Source organism: Aphelocoma coerulescens, chromosome 2 (assembly GCF_041296385.1).
Source record: "Aphelocoma coerulescens isolate FSJ_1873_10779 chromosome 2, UR_Acoe_1.0, whole genome shotgun sequence".
Taxonomy (NCBI): domain Eukaryota; kingdom Metazoa; phylum Chordata; class Aves; order Passeriformes; family Corvidae; genus Aphelocoma; species Aphelocoma coerulescens.
In genome coordinates this window covers 125,306,271-125,321,906 of record NC_091015.1, presented here as the reverse complement: position 1 = coordinate 125,321,906, position 15,636 = coordinate 125,306,271, and the positions used below count along the sequence as shown (strand labels likewise).

The window sequence follows — 15,636 nt, the reverse complement described above, 5'->3', positions numbered from 1 at the left end:
GTAGTTGTGAAGTAAGATTGGGGCATACATTTGTATTCAGGTCGTTATGGATAAACCTTATAATGCTGTTATTGGGATTTAATTACATTGGTACTTTTCTAGTGAGCTTAAGACTAGATTCACTGAAGCACTAATCTGTTCAGGAGCTACTTTCCATTATGTGGTTCAGGAAACTTTCTTATTCGGTTTGTTTAGTTTTATTTGTGGGGTAATTTGTAGTTGTTGTTGCTTTTTTGTTTGTTTCTTTGTTTGGGGTTTTTGTATATCTGAAATGAATTCAGTTGCAAAGTCTCTTCTTGTTCTCAGAGCAGATCATCATGCAAGCTCTTGTAACAAAGTAACTTGCTGAAATAATTTCACATAATTTGCATGATGGATATTTTGTTTTTCTTTATTCTAGGTTCCTGAAGTATACACTCCAGTTCTTGAACATCTAGTTGTGCTGCAGATGAACAGCTTTCCAAAGTACAGTGAAAAAATGCAGCCAGTGTGTTGCAGATCTATAATAAAGGTGTTTCTGTCCCTCTCAGGAAAAGGTCCAGTTCTCTGGAGCTTTATTAGCACTGTGGGTGAGTCTGTGATATTAACTTCATTGGAGTTTTTTGGGATCATGTTTTTTTTTCCTCTGGTTGGTTGGGGTTTTTTTTCCCTAGATTGCTTAACCAGTTCTAACAGGGAGATGTGGAATAGCCATTTAGGATCAAAAATAAAGCTTGTCGTTCTCCAGTAATGGAGGCTGACTGTTTCCATGGTGTTATTTTTCAATATCCACTGTTAAATAACTTCAGGAATGCATTTAACAATTGTTTTGGATAACAAAATGGTTATGGTTAAGGGCAGGAGAGTACATGTTTGTGATAAGGCTTGCATTCCTGCCGTGAAGGATTATGGGAAGAAAGGGATTTCATGGCAAAGTGTACAAAAATCTATTCAATGTCCTTTCAGTTAGCCCTACAAAATAGCACAGAAAATAGGGGGAGTAGGGTGAGTGTTATCTCTATTAGAAATGCAATTTTTTTTAATGCTCTGGAAGTTTTAAATAGTAAAAGTTAAGATTCCAGATATGCAGTTAGTCAGGTACAGTTCTGTGAGTGTGGTACTGAATGTGTCAGCATTGGTAGCTGACAGTTCCAGTAGTCTCAAGCATGCTGACATTTCTTTTTAATGGTTTTCAGAAATTATTTTTAATTTCTTTCAACTATTTATCATGGCTTTTCTCTATTGCTGGGGCATTTTCCTTGTTTCCCATGTTCTTGAGTTGGGAAGTGGTGCACCCAAGTACCGTGTTGATCCTAAGTCCATGAAAATCATTGGGAGTTGTTGCCTCTTCAGTAAGGGCATTATGGCTGATTCCTTGGTCATCATTCATAATCAGGAAAAAGTCAAAGCAATATTGAGAAAAGGTAGTAAGAAGCAAGTTCAGAATTGGCTACCTGTGGAACATCCTGGAGTCAAGGCTCTGATTTGGGCTATTTTGTCCTTAAAGGTAAAAATTTTTTTGCATCTCCCTTACCAAGACAGAATATAGAAAACAGAAGACTGATTTGTTTTGTTGTTAATGTAATGAGTGATATGAATGCTGTGTCTTTTTAAATCTATTCAGGGAATTTGGTTTTTTGTTTGTTTCAGTGCATCAGGGATTAATCAGAATTTTCTCCAAGCCGATCACATTTTCAAAGGTAAAATAACTGTTTAAACACATTTATTTCATTTCTATTCCTAGGGTGTACATTCCAGCTCTTGGCAATCTAGCCCAGTAAACAAGGGAATGCCCAAAGAAGCAAAAATAATACTATCCATTTTGTTATTAATCTGTTCTTGTTATTAGTTATGGGTTCATTTGTTCTTAGTCTCTTGTTCCCACATGTGGTCTGCATAATGTGGATATGCCTCTTGTACTGAATAAAAAAAAATACAGGAAATAGACTTTTGTTTGGTCAGGTTGTGTGTAATAAAGTAGGCTGTAATTAAAGTCATCCATCTTTCTTCCAGGGTAAGTTTTGGACATTTTAAAAGTTCTACTGAATGCTTTTGTTAAGCAAGGATATTAAAGCTTTTTACTCCTGTGCAGCAGAATAACTATAGAATTTCTCAAATAAGTGAGCACTAGGAGAGCAACTTCAGAGATTTTTTTTTTTTGTGAGGAGGTGGTTGTTTTGTGCTCTTTTCAGATTGATGGAGAAAGTTAAGCATTTCAGTTTTCTACCTGCAGCAGTAATGTTACACTGTGTTGCATGAGTCAGGTAGTTCCATAGGCAGTTGTAGTGAGATTTGACTGAGATGGAGTTAATTTTTCCCTTAGCAGCCCTCACAGAGCTGTGCTTGTATTTGTAACCGGAAATGTGTTGATAACACACCAGTGTTTTGGCTACTCCTGAGCAGCACTGGCACAGCATCAAGGCTGGCTCTCCAACATTTCCCCCTCAGCAATAGGCTGGAGGGACAAGATCTTGGGAGGGACCAGAGCCAGGACAGCTGACCCAAACTGACCAAAGGGGTATTCTGTGCCATATGGTGCCTGGTCAGCAATAAAAGCTGGCAGAAAGAAGGAGGTGGGCGGCATTGGTTATTAAGATGTTCGGCTTTTGGAACATCTGCTCCATGTACCAAACCCCTACTTCCAAGGAAGTGGCTGGGCATTGCCTGCTGATGGGAAGTAGAGAATAAGTCTTTTGTCATCCTTTGCTATTAAACTTTTATCTTGACCCATGGGTTCTTTCCATCTTACTTTCCCCTTCCCCATCCTGCTGAGGAGGGGAGTGGTAGAATGGCCTGGTGGGCACCTGCCATGCAGCTAACATCAAACCACCAGAGCAATGTTTCTGAAAAATATTTTGTCCCTTCAGGATTTTTTTGAAAAAGAAACTTCTGGATCAGAAGAATCCTTTGAAACTGGAGAAGTTGGGACACGAAGATCAAAAGTACCGACTTATAAGGACTATCTGTACCTCTTTAGAAGTCTACTGAGCTGTGACACAATTAAGGTAAAACATAGTTAACATGGAAATACAAAAGAAAACACAATTCTGAGTCTTCTCATCACTGGTTTTCTAACCCTGGACTTTTTCCAAATGTCATGTTGTAGAAGGATTGTTTCCTGGTTTTAGTTGGATTTTATGGCTGATAAATGAATTAAACAGGGATTAATGTATGCTTCCATAGCTGAGAAACATCTAAAACTGGGTTCTCTAGGTCATTTAAATGTTAGTTTATAAATTAAAGAAATAATTTTCATTTGTGTTTTGAACCATGAACGTTTTTGTCCCACAAAGGAATGTGGTTTTGAAGATGCAAACTTTCTTACCGAAAATGCACAACTGCAATCCCTGAGTCGCTTGCTGTATGATGAACTCATAAAATCTATTTTGAAGATTATTGAGAAATTGGACCTGACTGTTCAGAAACTGGATGTTAGTGAACAGGTGAGACCTGAGGACCTATCCATTAACTCCTGCTGTTACAGGGGAGCCAAAATCATATTCCCTGTTTTGTTTTCATTATGCCTAGATAGCACCCTTTAGTGTCCTTGAAGTAACATTTATCATAGATAAAATGTTTTATTTAGTATTTCTGAATGATGCATTGCAGTGTTAGGAGATGGAAACATCAGAATCAGTAGAAGTTCACAGAACCTGTTATTTTAGGCTTTTTACTCTGGAATCTACTGGTTTTCATTTTTTTACTTGCTTTCTCCTTAGAAGCAGGTGTCTCTTATTTTTCCTTTCAATTACTGATGTGTCAATTGTTAGTCCTTCATCTGTCAGACTATCTAGTAACAGCTAGAAAAAGACAGACTATTAATGTGGCAAAAAAGGATGTAAAAGTTTCTGTGTTGTTGCAGATCCAGTGTTCTTTCTCCAATATTTATTTTCAGGGTGAAAATGCAGATGACAGTGCTTTGGTTGGGCCTTCTTCTGACCCTGCTTCAAACCTTCAGCCAACAAAGCCAATAGATTTTATTGCCTTTATAAATCTAGTGGAATTCTGCAGGTATTGATATGTTTTTATGCAATTTGAAAGTTACAAAGTGGTTAGAAGTTTGAGGTGAGATGTATTTAAGGTGCTTGTTTCTGAGTTAGTTTGATAGATTGTATTTCAAAATGCACAAGATGATTAGCAGGGAGACAGGAAGGGTTTTTCAGACATCTGGGCCATAGGTAAACATACTAGCTCATCAGCTCAGGTGTTTTTAAAGAGTACAGGAGACAAGCATTCACTTCCATTATTTGGGTGTAGTTGTCTTTCAGTATATGTTGTAACTTTCAGTATTATACTGACCATATATCCTAAGTACTTCAGAGACCAGATATACAGTCTTCATAGACTAGTAAGGGACATTAAGTGAAAGGTACTGCCTGTGGAGGTCCAGTAATTAAATGTGAAATATGAAGATGTGTGTTTGTATAAATTCAGTAATGAGATATAATGAGAGATGGCTCTGCACTCTAAAACAGAATTAAAATCTTCCTGTGCTTCTCAGAAGGCAGCATGCATTTTTTCTCTGTCTGTCTTTGGAGCTGCTCTGTTACAGCAATATTTCTTTCTTGTACTGAGATGAAAGTTTAAAAATATAAAACATTTTATTTGATTGCTTTTTTCTTTTTTTTTCCCTATGTTTTCTGTGCATCTGTTTTAGAGAGATACTTCCAGAGAAACACGTGGAATACTTTCACCCTTGGGTATATTCCTTTGGTTATGAGCTTATTATATATTCAACAAGACTACCTCTTATTAGTGGATTCTACAAGCTGCTCTCTGTTACAATGAAAATTGCCAAGAGGATAAAGTACTTTGAGGTGAGATCTTTTACCCAGTGGAGGGGTAACATGTTGTGTTAATGATTGTGTCATTCTTTATGTATAGTATTTTATGCACTATGGGAAATAGTTCATTGAAGCTGTTACTGGGTTGTTTCAAGTGTTTATAGCTTCCTATGCCTCCATAATTAAAAGCACATTAAAAGTCAAAATTTGACTGGAAGCCCAATTTCTGAAAAGACACCATCCGTGTGTAATCACAGAATCTCAGAATTGCTAGGGTTGGAAAGGACCTTTGGAATTCATCCAGTCCAACCCCTCTGCTAAGGTACTGTCACCTAGAGCAGGTGACACAGGAACTCATCCAGGTGGATTTGGAATGTCTTCAGCGAGGGAGAGTCCACAACCTCCCTGGACAGCTGTTCCAGTGCTCTGCCACCCTCCATGCTCTTTCCAAAATCCTGAGCTGGGTGAACAGAGAGATGGGAGGTACCCTTGCAGTGCAGGTGGTATAGAAGATATTTTGGATAGAAATAATCTAACCAGAACAGCAGAGTAATGTACTGGTTAATTACTTTACTTCTGGGGTATAGTCCCATTCCACTCACTGATTTCCACAGGAATGTGATGCCCTGCTGGTGGATTTGTGGTATGGAAGCTATTGGGCTAAAACACGTGGATGTGTAGCCCACCACAGAGCCCAGAGCGGTCCCTGCCACTGCTGCTGATGGCACCAAGTGAAGCACATTTGGAAACTCATTGGTGTAGATGCTTGTACTGTGGGCACTGTTGAAAATTGTTTTCTTATTCCACCAGCATTCTTGCCACCTGGACATCCACTGTTAGGGAAGTTTCGGTTTTTGTGGTTTGTTAGGTGGGTGGAGAAAATTAAACCATTGAAAAGTTACTTTGCAGTCATATATCTCTTTATGTATATGTTTATGTACCTAATATTTAGCATAGTCCAAAAAGTTGACCCTCAGTGAACCATAGTAATGTTAATTTCTAACCTTTGAAAGATCAAAGATACATTTCAAGTTTTCACTGACACCGGTTTCATATTGGGCAGTGATGTATGTATTGTAAATGAGTTGAACTTGTGATTCATAATTGTACTATGTGCTTTTTAGTAGTGTTGACTTTTGGTTTCTGTTTGATAGGGTGTCAGTCCAAGGAGCCTCAGAAGATGTCCTGAAGACCCGGAAAAGAGCTCTTGCTTTGCACTCTTTGTAAAATTTGGAAAAGAGGTAAGGAATTTTGCTCACTAACTTTCTTAGTCTGAATATAAACATATGTGATTCAATCAAAATTTTATCTTATGAAGAATCTTACACGTACAGTAGAAGTATTCTTGCTTTCTGAGCTATGCAACACAGTGGGGTTTTTAAGATCTTTGTCTGTTTTTTGCTTAATGTCAGAAGAGGTGTATTGGTCACCAGTTCATATGCAATTGAGAAATAACAGTATAAATACTTCTGGCAACTGTCTGCAGGTGAATGAGATTCCAGTATTGGTTTTGGCTTGTTTATTTTACATGGGTATCAATACAGCTAAGTTAAGATTTCAAAAGATTTATGTTTGTTCTCGATCTATTTGTCTGAATTTTAGGTTGCAGCAAAAATGAAACAGTATAAGGATGAGTTGTTGGCATCTTGTCTGATTTTTTTGCTCTCTTTACCACATGACATCGTCATGCTTGATATCAAAGCATATATTCCTGCACTGCAGGTGAGTCAAAGTGATGTACAGCTAACATTTTTTTTCCCCTAAGATATGTACAAACATTCTGTAGCAGAGTCAGCATCCTTTTGTACTATTAAGGTAACTATTAAGCTCTCTATAGTCTTCAGTGAGATAGAATACAAATGACTTGACTGTTTGGATAAACAAGTAAATTGTTGGAATTTGCTTTTGCACTAGACAGACTCTCTTAGTGCCTGTGTTACAATATAAATGTATCTCCTGTGCTGATCTTGAGTGAGAAAAGTTATTACAAAGAGAGATGTATTGTAAGCTAAATGCTTTTAAATTTGTCTCTTTTACCACGAAGTAACACTGGTCAATAAATGTGAAAGGCTGATAGTTTTGTATTTGACATTTAGAATGCATTTAAGCTGGGCCTTAGCTGTACACCAATGGCTGATCTGGGCCTGGAAGCTTTGGAAGACTGGTCAGCTCACATCCCCAGGCATATGATGCAACCCTACTACAAGGATGTCCTGCCTCTTCTTGATGGTTATTTGAAAAGCTCTACATCTACAGGTACATACATGCAAAAAATTACTAGTCTTAAGGAAGAGGAAAAATATTTTTTTATAAAGATGTGTATATGCCCTACCTTTTATTTATATTGTGCACTTTCTGTGGTCGGAACAATACAACTTATCTTACACCCTAAAATGTTCTTCTTTCTTAAACTAGGATTTACTTGCTTCTGCTAAACCATTTTATTTGTTACTTCTCTGTGATATGTTCTTTGTTTGCTTAAATTACCTTAGGTTTCTCTAGGAGACTTATTTTCCTTAATAAAGATTTTAAATGAAAGAATAATTGTCACATCTTAAAAATAAAAATGGGCAAAACCAGAGTGGTTTGTTTTTTTTTTTAAATGAAACGATGAGCAGGAACATGAGATACTGGTACAATAAACTGGTTTTGATATGCTGGGTTTTTTTTTTCATCAGTTGAATCCCAGAATAACTGGGAAGTAAGGAAACTTTCTCAAGCAGCCCAGAAGGGACGTAATAAAGTTGTGATACAGCGTATAAGAAGAGCAAAGACATTTTCGGTGGTAAGAACCCTCTTTCTTTTTAGAGTTAAATATCAATCCTTCCCTCCCACTGCTTCTTTTTCTTTCTTGCATGCATACTTTTTTTTTTACAAGGGCTACTTCTACGTTAGATGAGTTTAATGAATTCCATTCTACAGTGTGGCTCAAGAAGCTGTCACGTCAGCACAGCTGGAAAGATGTTATATTCCAGGGTGAGGATGGGAATTAAGCTGGGAAAAGGGACTGAAGAAATCCTGTAAGACATAATCACTGCTAGACTGATACATTATGGCAACAAAAATTTAACTCCAACACGCAAAATCAGGTCCCAGCTTAGCAGTGTTGCAGAATGCAATATAATTTTGTGAATGTTTAAGTGTTTTGGGTTTTGTTAATTATCTTGTGGATAGGCTTATAGTCTTTTGAGGCCAACATATGTATTACTTTGACCAGTGGCCTCTCAAGTGTTAAGTGTAGTTTTATTTGTATATTCCAGTGCACAAATTAATTTGGAATAAACCTCTTTTTAGGTGTGAAATTATTAGTTACTCCTATATGTAAAACACTTTCCAGCCTGGTTGTCTTTAACCATAATGCTCCTGGAGTGAATCCAGTGGAGAGCTACAAAGGTGATTAGAGGACTGGAACATCCCTTATGAGGAAAGGCTGAGGGAGCTCAGCCTGTTTAACCTGGAGAAGTGAAGACTGAGAGGGGACCTCAGCAATGTCTGTCAGTGTCTGAAGGGAGGATGTCAAGAGGATGGAGCCGGGCTCTTCTCGGTGGTGCCAGGTGATAGGACAAGAGGCCATGGGCAGAAACTGAGACGCAGGAAGTTCCATCCAAATGTGAGGAAGAACTTCTTTGCTGTGCAGTGACCATGGACTGGAACAGATTTCCCAGAGAAGTTGTGGGGTCTCCCTTACTGGAGATATTCTAGCACTGTCTGGATGCAATCCTGTGCCATGTGCTCTAGGACGACCCTGTTTGAGAAGGGAGGTTTGACCTCCAGCAGCCCCTTCCAACTTTAATCATTCTTTGACACTGTGAAACAAAATGAGTGAATTTTATATCCCATACAGGCTGCTTCTGAAAATCAGTTGCCTGAGAGAGGTACTGCTGAGTCTGAAGAAAGGAGGCTCAGAGAAGACCTTATTGCTCTTTACAACTATCTGAAAGGAGGTTGTAGCCAGGTGGGGGTCAATCTCCCAGGTTGCAAGTGACAGGACAAGAGGAAGTGGCCTCAGGTTGTGGCAGGGGAGGTTTAGGTTGGATATTTGAAAAAATTTTGTCGTGAAAAAGGTTGTCAAGCGTTGGAACAGGCTACCAAGGTAAGTTGTAGAATCACCCTCCCTGAAGTGTTCAAAAAACGTGGGTGTGGTGCTTGAGGACAGGGTTTAGTGATGAGCACAGCAGTGCTGGGTTAATGTTTGGACTTGATGACTTTAGAGATCTTTCCTAACCTAAATGATTCTGTGATTCTATATAGGTACAGGATCTAAACTTTAAGTTCTGGAATTAAAGCAAATGAAAAGAGCAATTTTTGCTTCAGATTTGTTTCTGCTTTTTATGCTGTTATGTCATTCTGTAGGTATATGTTATCTGTGATAATAGAATTTTACTTGAGAAATAGTAATTGAAAGCTCACAAAATGCCATGAAAATGCTTTCCAGTCTTGCCCTCTTTTGCTTACTAACCTGAAGTTCTTCTCTCGTTTGATGCAATTCTTGTCCTCATGGGTTCTTCATTTTACCTTCTTCATCTGTGTTTAATAAGAGCCATAAGACCTTCATTTACTCTGTAAACCAAATTACTTCTATAAAGAAGTAACTGTTCTTTCACTAATATTAATCTTTTGAATTATTTAGGATAATAGTCCCTCCTTGGAAGCAGTAAGGACTAGAGTGGCACACCTTCTTGGATCCTTGGGAGGGCAGATTAACCACAACTTAATTACAGGTGAGTATCCTATCAATGTAAATGAAAATATTTATATGCCTCTGCTGTCTCTCTTGAAAGTAGATTTCAAAGGCCTCAACATCACTTTATGAGAATGAATGAGCTTTTCAGGTTTTTTGTTGCTCATGTTTAAACACAATTACTTTTATTCAATTCTGGAGTTTAGTAGGGCAAAAGTATTCACCAACTCAATATGGAATACAGAAAGTGTTTAGGAAACTACAGTTAAAAGCAAAAAACTATGCATCTGAGTGTATGGTTTTATTTATTTCCCCCTTCACCCTCTGGCTGCAAAGCCATTTTAAAACTTTGCCCCAGTGTGTAGCCTCCTAGTACTTATTTCTACCTCTACTACAGTTGTCAGTATTTTAAGAACTGCAGTCATGAATTGTGTAAATCTCAGCAAGTTTACTTTTTCACTTGCGAGTTTAAGGTACATCATGCCTTTAGTGTGTGCAGGTAGTAGAGTTCCGTTTGGGTGCTCCTCAAAAAACAAGACAAAGTTTTCTCCCTTTCTCTATCCAGTCTATGAACAAGCTTTATAATTTAAATATTAAATATCATACAGTCTAATAAAAATGGAAAAAAATAGTGTAAGTACCTGACCACGAGATTCAAGGGATAAATTCAGCACAAAATTTAATTAATATAAAAATTAATGTGGTATTATGGATTTTTTTTCCTTTCTTTGCATGCTTACTTTTGGTTTTTCTACCTTTACAATCGATTTTCTTTTTGCCAAGTAATTTGCTGTTACTTACTCAAAAATACTGTGGGAAAGTAGCCTTATTCTCTGGAAATTAAATACAAAGTGTGGTCAGACTTTGTTAACCACATTTACAAATATAGGGGAGAGAGGGGTGTAAGTATGCCAGTTTTCCTTGGAGGAGATAGGTATAAATGGCTGTAAATGTAGTAATTTTCTGCACAATTGCAGGAGTCAGTATGTTGGATCTTCTTGTCTGATAGACCTTCACGAAGTTTCTGTAACATTAGAAGACAAAAGCATTGTACTGGATGTCTTAGAGAAGTATTTTAAATCAAGTGGGATTCAATGTCTTCTGGATTTATTGTCTCCATGCTTAACCTGTATTGAAACTGGAGGCTGCTGCAACTCTCACCTGAAACGTTGGCTGCAATTTTTTCAGTAGTTTACAGAGCATTAACATTGCATGGCAATCTAAGTGAAGTTGGAAGGTTACAGATTTTTTGACTGAGCTAAGTAAATACTCACTCTATGTGTATTGTATTAAGCTTGTTTTCATCTTTTTTCAAATGCATCAGCTACATCTGCAGAAGAGATGATGAAGAAATGTGTATCCTGGGACACTGAAAAGCGTCTGAGCTTTGCTGTACCATTTGCAGATATGAAGCCTGTCATCTACTTGGACTTATTTTTGCCTCATGTGACTGAACTGGCTCTTTCTGCAAGTGACAGGCAAACAAAAGTATTGATGTTTTTTTCTACATCTTGTTTTATGCTAGGTGATAAAATTGCATAAACTAATGTGTTCCTTGTTACTAAAGACCTGGTTTAATTAATTCATGGGTAGCAATGTGCTTTTTTGGCACTCTTTCATGATTACACTGTTCTGAGTGCTTAGAAACTAAAGAGCAGAAGTTGCTGTAAGCTCTGTCAGACAGCATTGTGCTTGATTTAAAGGCCAGTTAGAATGTGTGCAAATTATTTCCATGGTCATGATCTGGTCCTGGAATGGTGATTTAGCATAGATTGGAGTGATTTCTCAAGTACACCCTTTCATGTGATTCATTCTCTCCTGCCCACAATTTTGTCTTCTCTGTGAAAGTAATGGATGCATAACCAAAGGGATTTTTCAATTTCAGGTTGCAGCGTGTGAGCTGCTACATGGCATAGTCACATATATGTTGGGGAAAGCCTCTCAGATGCCAGAAGGACATCAGGGTCCCCCACCTATGTATCATTTACATAAGCGAGTGTTTCCAGTACTGCTTCGTCTTGCTTGTGACATAGACCAGGTAAACAGATTTATTTATATAAATTTTAGCTTGTTCAAATACCCTTACATATGGGAATTAATTAATAGTTTTATTTATAAGTTTTCCTGACATGTTGGGGTTGGTTACTTTTCCCAAATGCAGTGTATTTTGTAAGCTGTAATTCGGTTCTAGGGATAGATTGTCTGGATTTTGGGAGTAGGTTGAAGCCTTTTCAAATAGTGGTTTCAAATACTTCTGTGAAGCGTAGTTCAGAGTACCTCAGAGGAGTGTACAAGAGAGATTCAAGTTTCAGGGTTCACTCAGAGTTTGTGGCAGCAACACTCTATCACCATACTTAATTTCTGTAGTTTTTCCATAATAAGTTAATTGGAGGTGAAGTTGATTATTTCGATATTGAATGTGTACAAATCTACAATCATAGGAAAAGCATTTGGGAGAGAGTTTGTAGCTGCCTCTTTGATACCTACAGATGATATATTTAATTCAAACATTTGAACTTTATATTTCTCCTCCTTTGCACAAAACAGAACAGATGCATAGGTTCATCTCCACTGAAATTATGGGTCTTACGCCTTTTGAGACTGCTGTTTGGACCCTGGCATCCCTATCTATTTTTAGATCAAAGGGATTTTGTGTTCTGTTAAAATGTACAGGAAGTGGTGTTACCAATATAGGTGAAACCTCTTTTACTGGCCCGTGGCTGAACATAAACCATAGGTAAATGATGTCTGGATTGGTCCAAACCACAGGCATAGGCACTGCACTTGAAGCATGTATAAATGAGTGTATTTAATGTTTCTTCCCTCCATGTTGTAGCATGACAGTACTCAATCAGGTAATTTGCAGGTAGAATTGTTGAAATCTAGGAAGTTAGAATAATGGTAAAGATAGATTTTTAGATCTAAATACAGATTAAGAAACAAACCACCCTGTTTTCCTGACTGTGTATTGGCACATCAGTCTGTGGCATGCAATGTTCTTTGTCTCAGAGGATATTACTGAAAGTAAGCTTGGAGGTCATTGAGACTAGCTGAATAGAAAGCATCTAACCCATTTTAATGATTTGGGGTTTTTTAATCCTTGATATGGGAATGTAATATGAAATTGGTTATTCATTTCATAGACCCTTTTTCAAAAAGGGTTTTATATATGGGTTTTATTCTTATATATTTTGAATAGCAAAGTATAGAAATGTATTAATCCTAGAAATGCAGTTAATGTTTGCTGTTTTCAGGTAGCAAGACAGTTGTATGAGCCTTTAGTCATGCAACTCATTCACTGGTTTACCAACAACAAAAAATTTGAGAGTCAAGATACAGTGGCATTCCTGGAAGCTATCCTGGTAGGTGACAAGTCTTTCCTCTCTTCTCTGTGCCATGTGACTTTATTTTTAACTAGCATCATTTTACTACTGAAGCAACCAGGAACACGTGAACACATAGAATGGCCCCTTAACTATTTGAAAGAGAGAAAATGGTTGGTTTATTTATTTATTTTCTTAACTGAGATTTTGATGATGGATTTCTCTTTCTCTGGCATTCTCAAAAGGCAGGTATATCATCTTCAGATAAATGAAACACTCTTTATCATCAGTGTGTACTAGAAACAACTGAAGCACATTGACCATTCATTCCCCTGAATGCCTTTGTTGTCTGTTTTATCTTTCTCTCAGTATCTTTGTTTTCACCAGTTGCAAAATTTTTACATTTAGAAGAAGTAGTTGGAGGCGAGAGGTTTGGAGTAGTTTTTTTAAATGAAAGTCAGTGTTGTCAACCACTTCTTAAGCACAGGAAACTCACCCATCATCAGAAAATGAAGTCACTTAGACAAGACTCCTACATTGATAGCTGAGACAGGAGTAGAAATCCAGATCTTTGAGGTGTAATTCAGTGCTGTGAGGGCTGAGAATGCTGCCCTTCCTTTAGAGAGTGGCAATTTTGAATGAGCTTTGTTGATTTCTGGGGAACCATGTGTACAGTTTTTTAATTTGTAAACAATGCCATGTAAACAAGCTTGCTGTAACACTGTGCTGAGACGATGGCAGGGTTTTTTTCATTCTTGTAATGAAACAATCTTATGTCATTTCAGAGTGGCATAGTGGATCCAGTTGACAGCACTTTGAGAGATTTCTGTGGTCAGTGCATACGAGAATTTTTGAAATGGTCTATCAAGCAGACAACACCGAGACAGCAGGAGGAAAGCCCAGCAAACACCAAGTCTCTTTTTAAACGGTTGTACAGTCTTGCTGTTCACCCCAGTGCTTTCAAGAGACTGGGTGCAGCACTTGCTTTTAACAGTATCTACAGAGAATTTAGGTGAGCAAGCAGGGCTTGAAACAGTAGTTAACTTGGACTAAAGGTTCAATAAGATAAAAAGAATTAATTGTAGAACTCAAATAGTCATCCACTGACACTCATTCTATTAATGTATATGGTAGCTGTAAAATTAGGTTACTCAGCTTCTTAATTTTTAATAATGACTTTGTAGCTCAGGCTTTCTGCCAGTGGGAAATGTATAAAAATAAATTTTCATCACAGGTTTGTGGGAAGTTTTTTATGCCTTTCAGCGTGCTCAGCAAATTTCACTGCTATTTTTAAACTGGTTTAGGTGTACTTTTTTTGTGCCAACATAGTGTGCAGTTTATATCGACAGTATTTAATTTGGTGGGTTTTAATTAGAATTTTACACTTAGTGCTTCTTTTACTTGTGTTTCTCATGAAATTTTTTCCTGATTTTTTTAAAGGGAAGAAAATTCTCTGGTGGAGCAGTTCGTATTTGAAGCCCTGGTTGTTTTTCTGGAAAGTCTGGCTTTAGCCCATACAGATGAGAAGTCATTAGGTGAGCCATAGTTAATTAACTGTGGAATGAAGCAAAAAGTTACCTTGTTGAATCTTGGGTTAAAAAAGAAAAACTATAACTGTAAGAAAAGTACATTCACTTACTTTTGCAACAAAGGAAGAATTATTTTTCATTATGGGTAGAGAGGTCATTTTGATACCTTAAGAAGCCACCTAAAAACAGAGACTAGACAGGAGTAAGGGAATAAGGTAGGTATTTATTTGAAAGGCCTTCAGAGGTACACCCTGGGGAGCCAGAGGCTTTTGCCAAGATGGACGAGAGGTCACGAGTTCTTCACACTTTTATAGGCTTGGTTCATTTGCATATCAGGGTTCATTCTCCAGTTTAAGCTTCAGTTTAATGATGTAATTTCCCCTCAGCCTGCCCCCCTTTTAGAGGCTTTTGATTTATACTTTTTGGGCCTAGGATGGTCTGAGTGTCCTTGGAGAGCAGGCCCGGAGAGGCTTTGTAATGTCTAACCAGCAGGAGAGCAGAAATTAACAGGCTACAACAAACTTCAGAGTTACACACTAGGCAGTACAGGGTTTGAAAAATATGAAAGTTAAAACCTAAGGCATCAATTTGGTATCTAGTTAGGAACTCTTTGAATCAACTCCTTGCAATGTATAAAGGTGAAATATTTTGAGCCCAGGAGAAAGAACCTTTTCATATTTATGATGATTTACAGTTTTGTAATAATACTGAAAATGCTGGTGGTGCTTCAGATTTGAGTCGTGGTTTTGCAGTTACACAGTGTAAAAAATATAGCTTGGTGAGAATCAGTCCACTCTTCCATAACAAACAAAATGCTCCAAAATTTGTAATTTTTTACAAATTCTGTGGAATATTTTCACCATTTTCTGATACCTTTTCCTCGTTGTCTTGTCATTCTTTACAACAGGATGTAGTTGTGTGAAGAATCTGTGACCTCTTGCACAGTACTAATGGTTCTTCAGTAAACCTACTTTTCTCTCTTTCCTTTTTTTTTTTATGCTCTAACTTTCATTGGTTAATAGTAATTAGAACATAAAACCAAAAGTTGGTGTAACAAAACTTCATTTCTTTCAGAGGAACAGTTCAGGATATGATATAGTGTCTCCAGAAGAATTACTCACATGGGAAAATTTTATAGTTTCTATAAGCATAATCACAGAAAGTAGAATACTCAGTTTTATACCAAAGGCCTCAGGCTTGGCTCAGGCCAAGCTGACCTGTCTGGTATTTTGTGATTTTGTACTGCACCTTTGAAAAATTTACTGTAGAAGCATGGAGTAGTGGAGCTGGTAGACATTATCGTCTAAGTCTCTTGCACCATGTCTACAGTGCAAATATCT

General features: G+C 37.5%; 1 protein-coding gene across 2 annotated transcripts in view; it reads left to right on the top strand.

Moving 5' to 3' along the window:
* PRKDC (protein kinase, DNA-activated, catalytic subunit) overlaps positions 1 to 15,636 on the top strand; it is an 82,547-nt gene that overhangs the window by 10,092 nt on the left and 56,819 nt on the right. For both annotated transcript variants that reach the window (XM_069004715.1, XM_069004714.1), the window contains exons 13-28: positions 401 to 569; positions 1,630 to 1,679; positions 2,847 to 2,984; positions 3,273 to 3,422; positions 3,875 to 3,990; positions 4,637 to 4,796; positions 5,918 to 6,004; positions 6,366 to 6,485; positions 6,860 to 7,019; positions 7,442 to 7,548; positions 9,394 to 9,484; positions 10,769 to 10,932; positions 11,330 to 11,482; positions 12,699 to 12,806; positions 13,553 to 13,779; positions 14,208 to 14,302. In XM_069004715.1, coding sequence (XP_068860816.1) covers positions 401 to 569; positions 1,630 to 1,679; positions 2,847 to 2,984; positions 3,273 to 3,422; positions 3,875 to 3,990; positions 4,637 to 4,796; positions 5,918 to 6,004; positions 6,366 to 6,485; positions 6,860 to 7,019; positions 7,442 to 7,548; positions 9,394 to 9,484; positions 10,769 to 10,932; positions 11,330 to 11,482; positions 12,699 to 12,806; positions 13,553 to 13,779; positions 14,208 to 14,302 — 2,095 coding nt within the window. The remainder of the gene's footprint in view (positions 1 to 400; positions 570 to 1,629; positions 1,680 to 2,846; positions 2,985 to 3,272; positions 3,423 to 3,874; positions 3,991 to 4,636; positions 4,797 to 5,917; positions 6,005 to 6,365; positions 6,486 to 6,859; positions 7,020 to 7,441; positions 7,549 to 9,393; positions 9,485 to 10,768; positions 10,933 to 11,329; positions 11,483 to 12,698; positions 12,807 to 13,552; positions 13,780 to 14,207; positions 14,303 to 15,636) is intronic.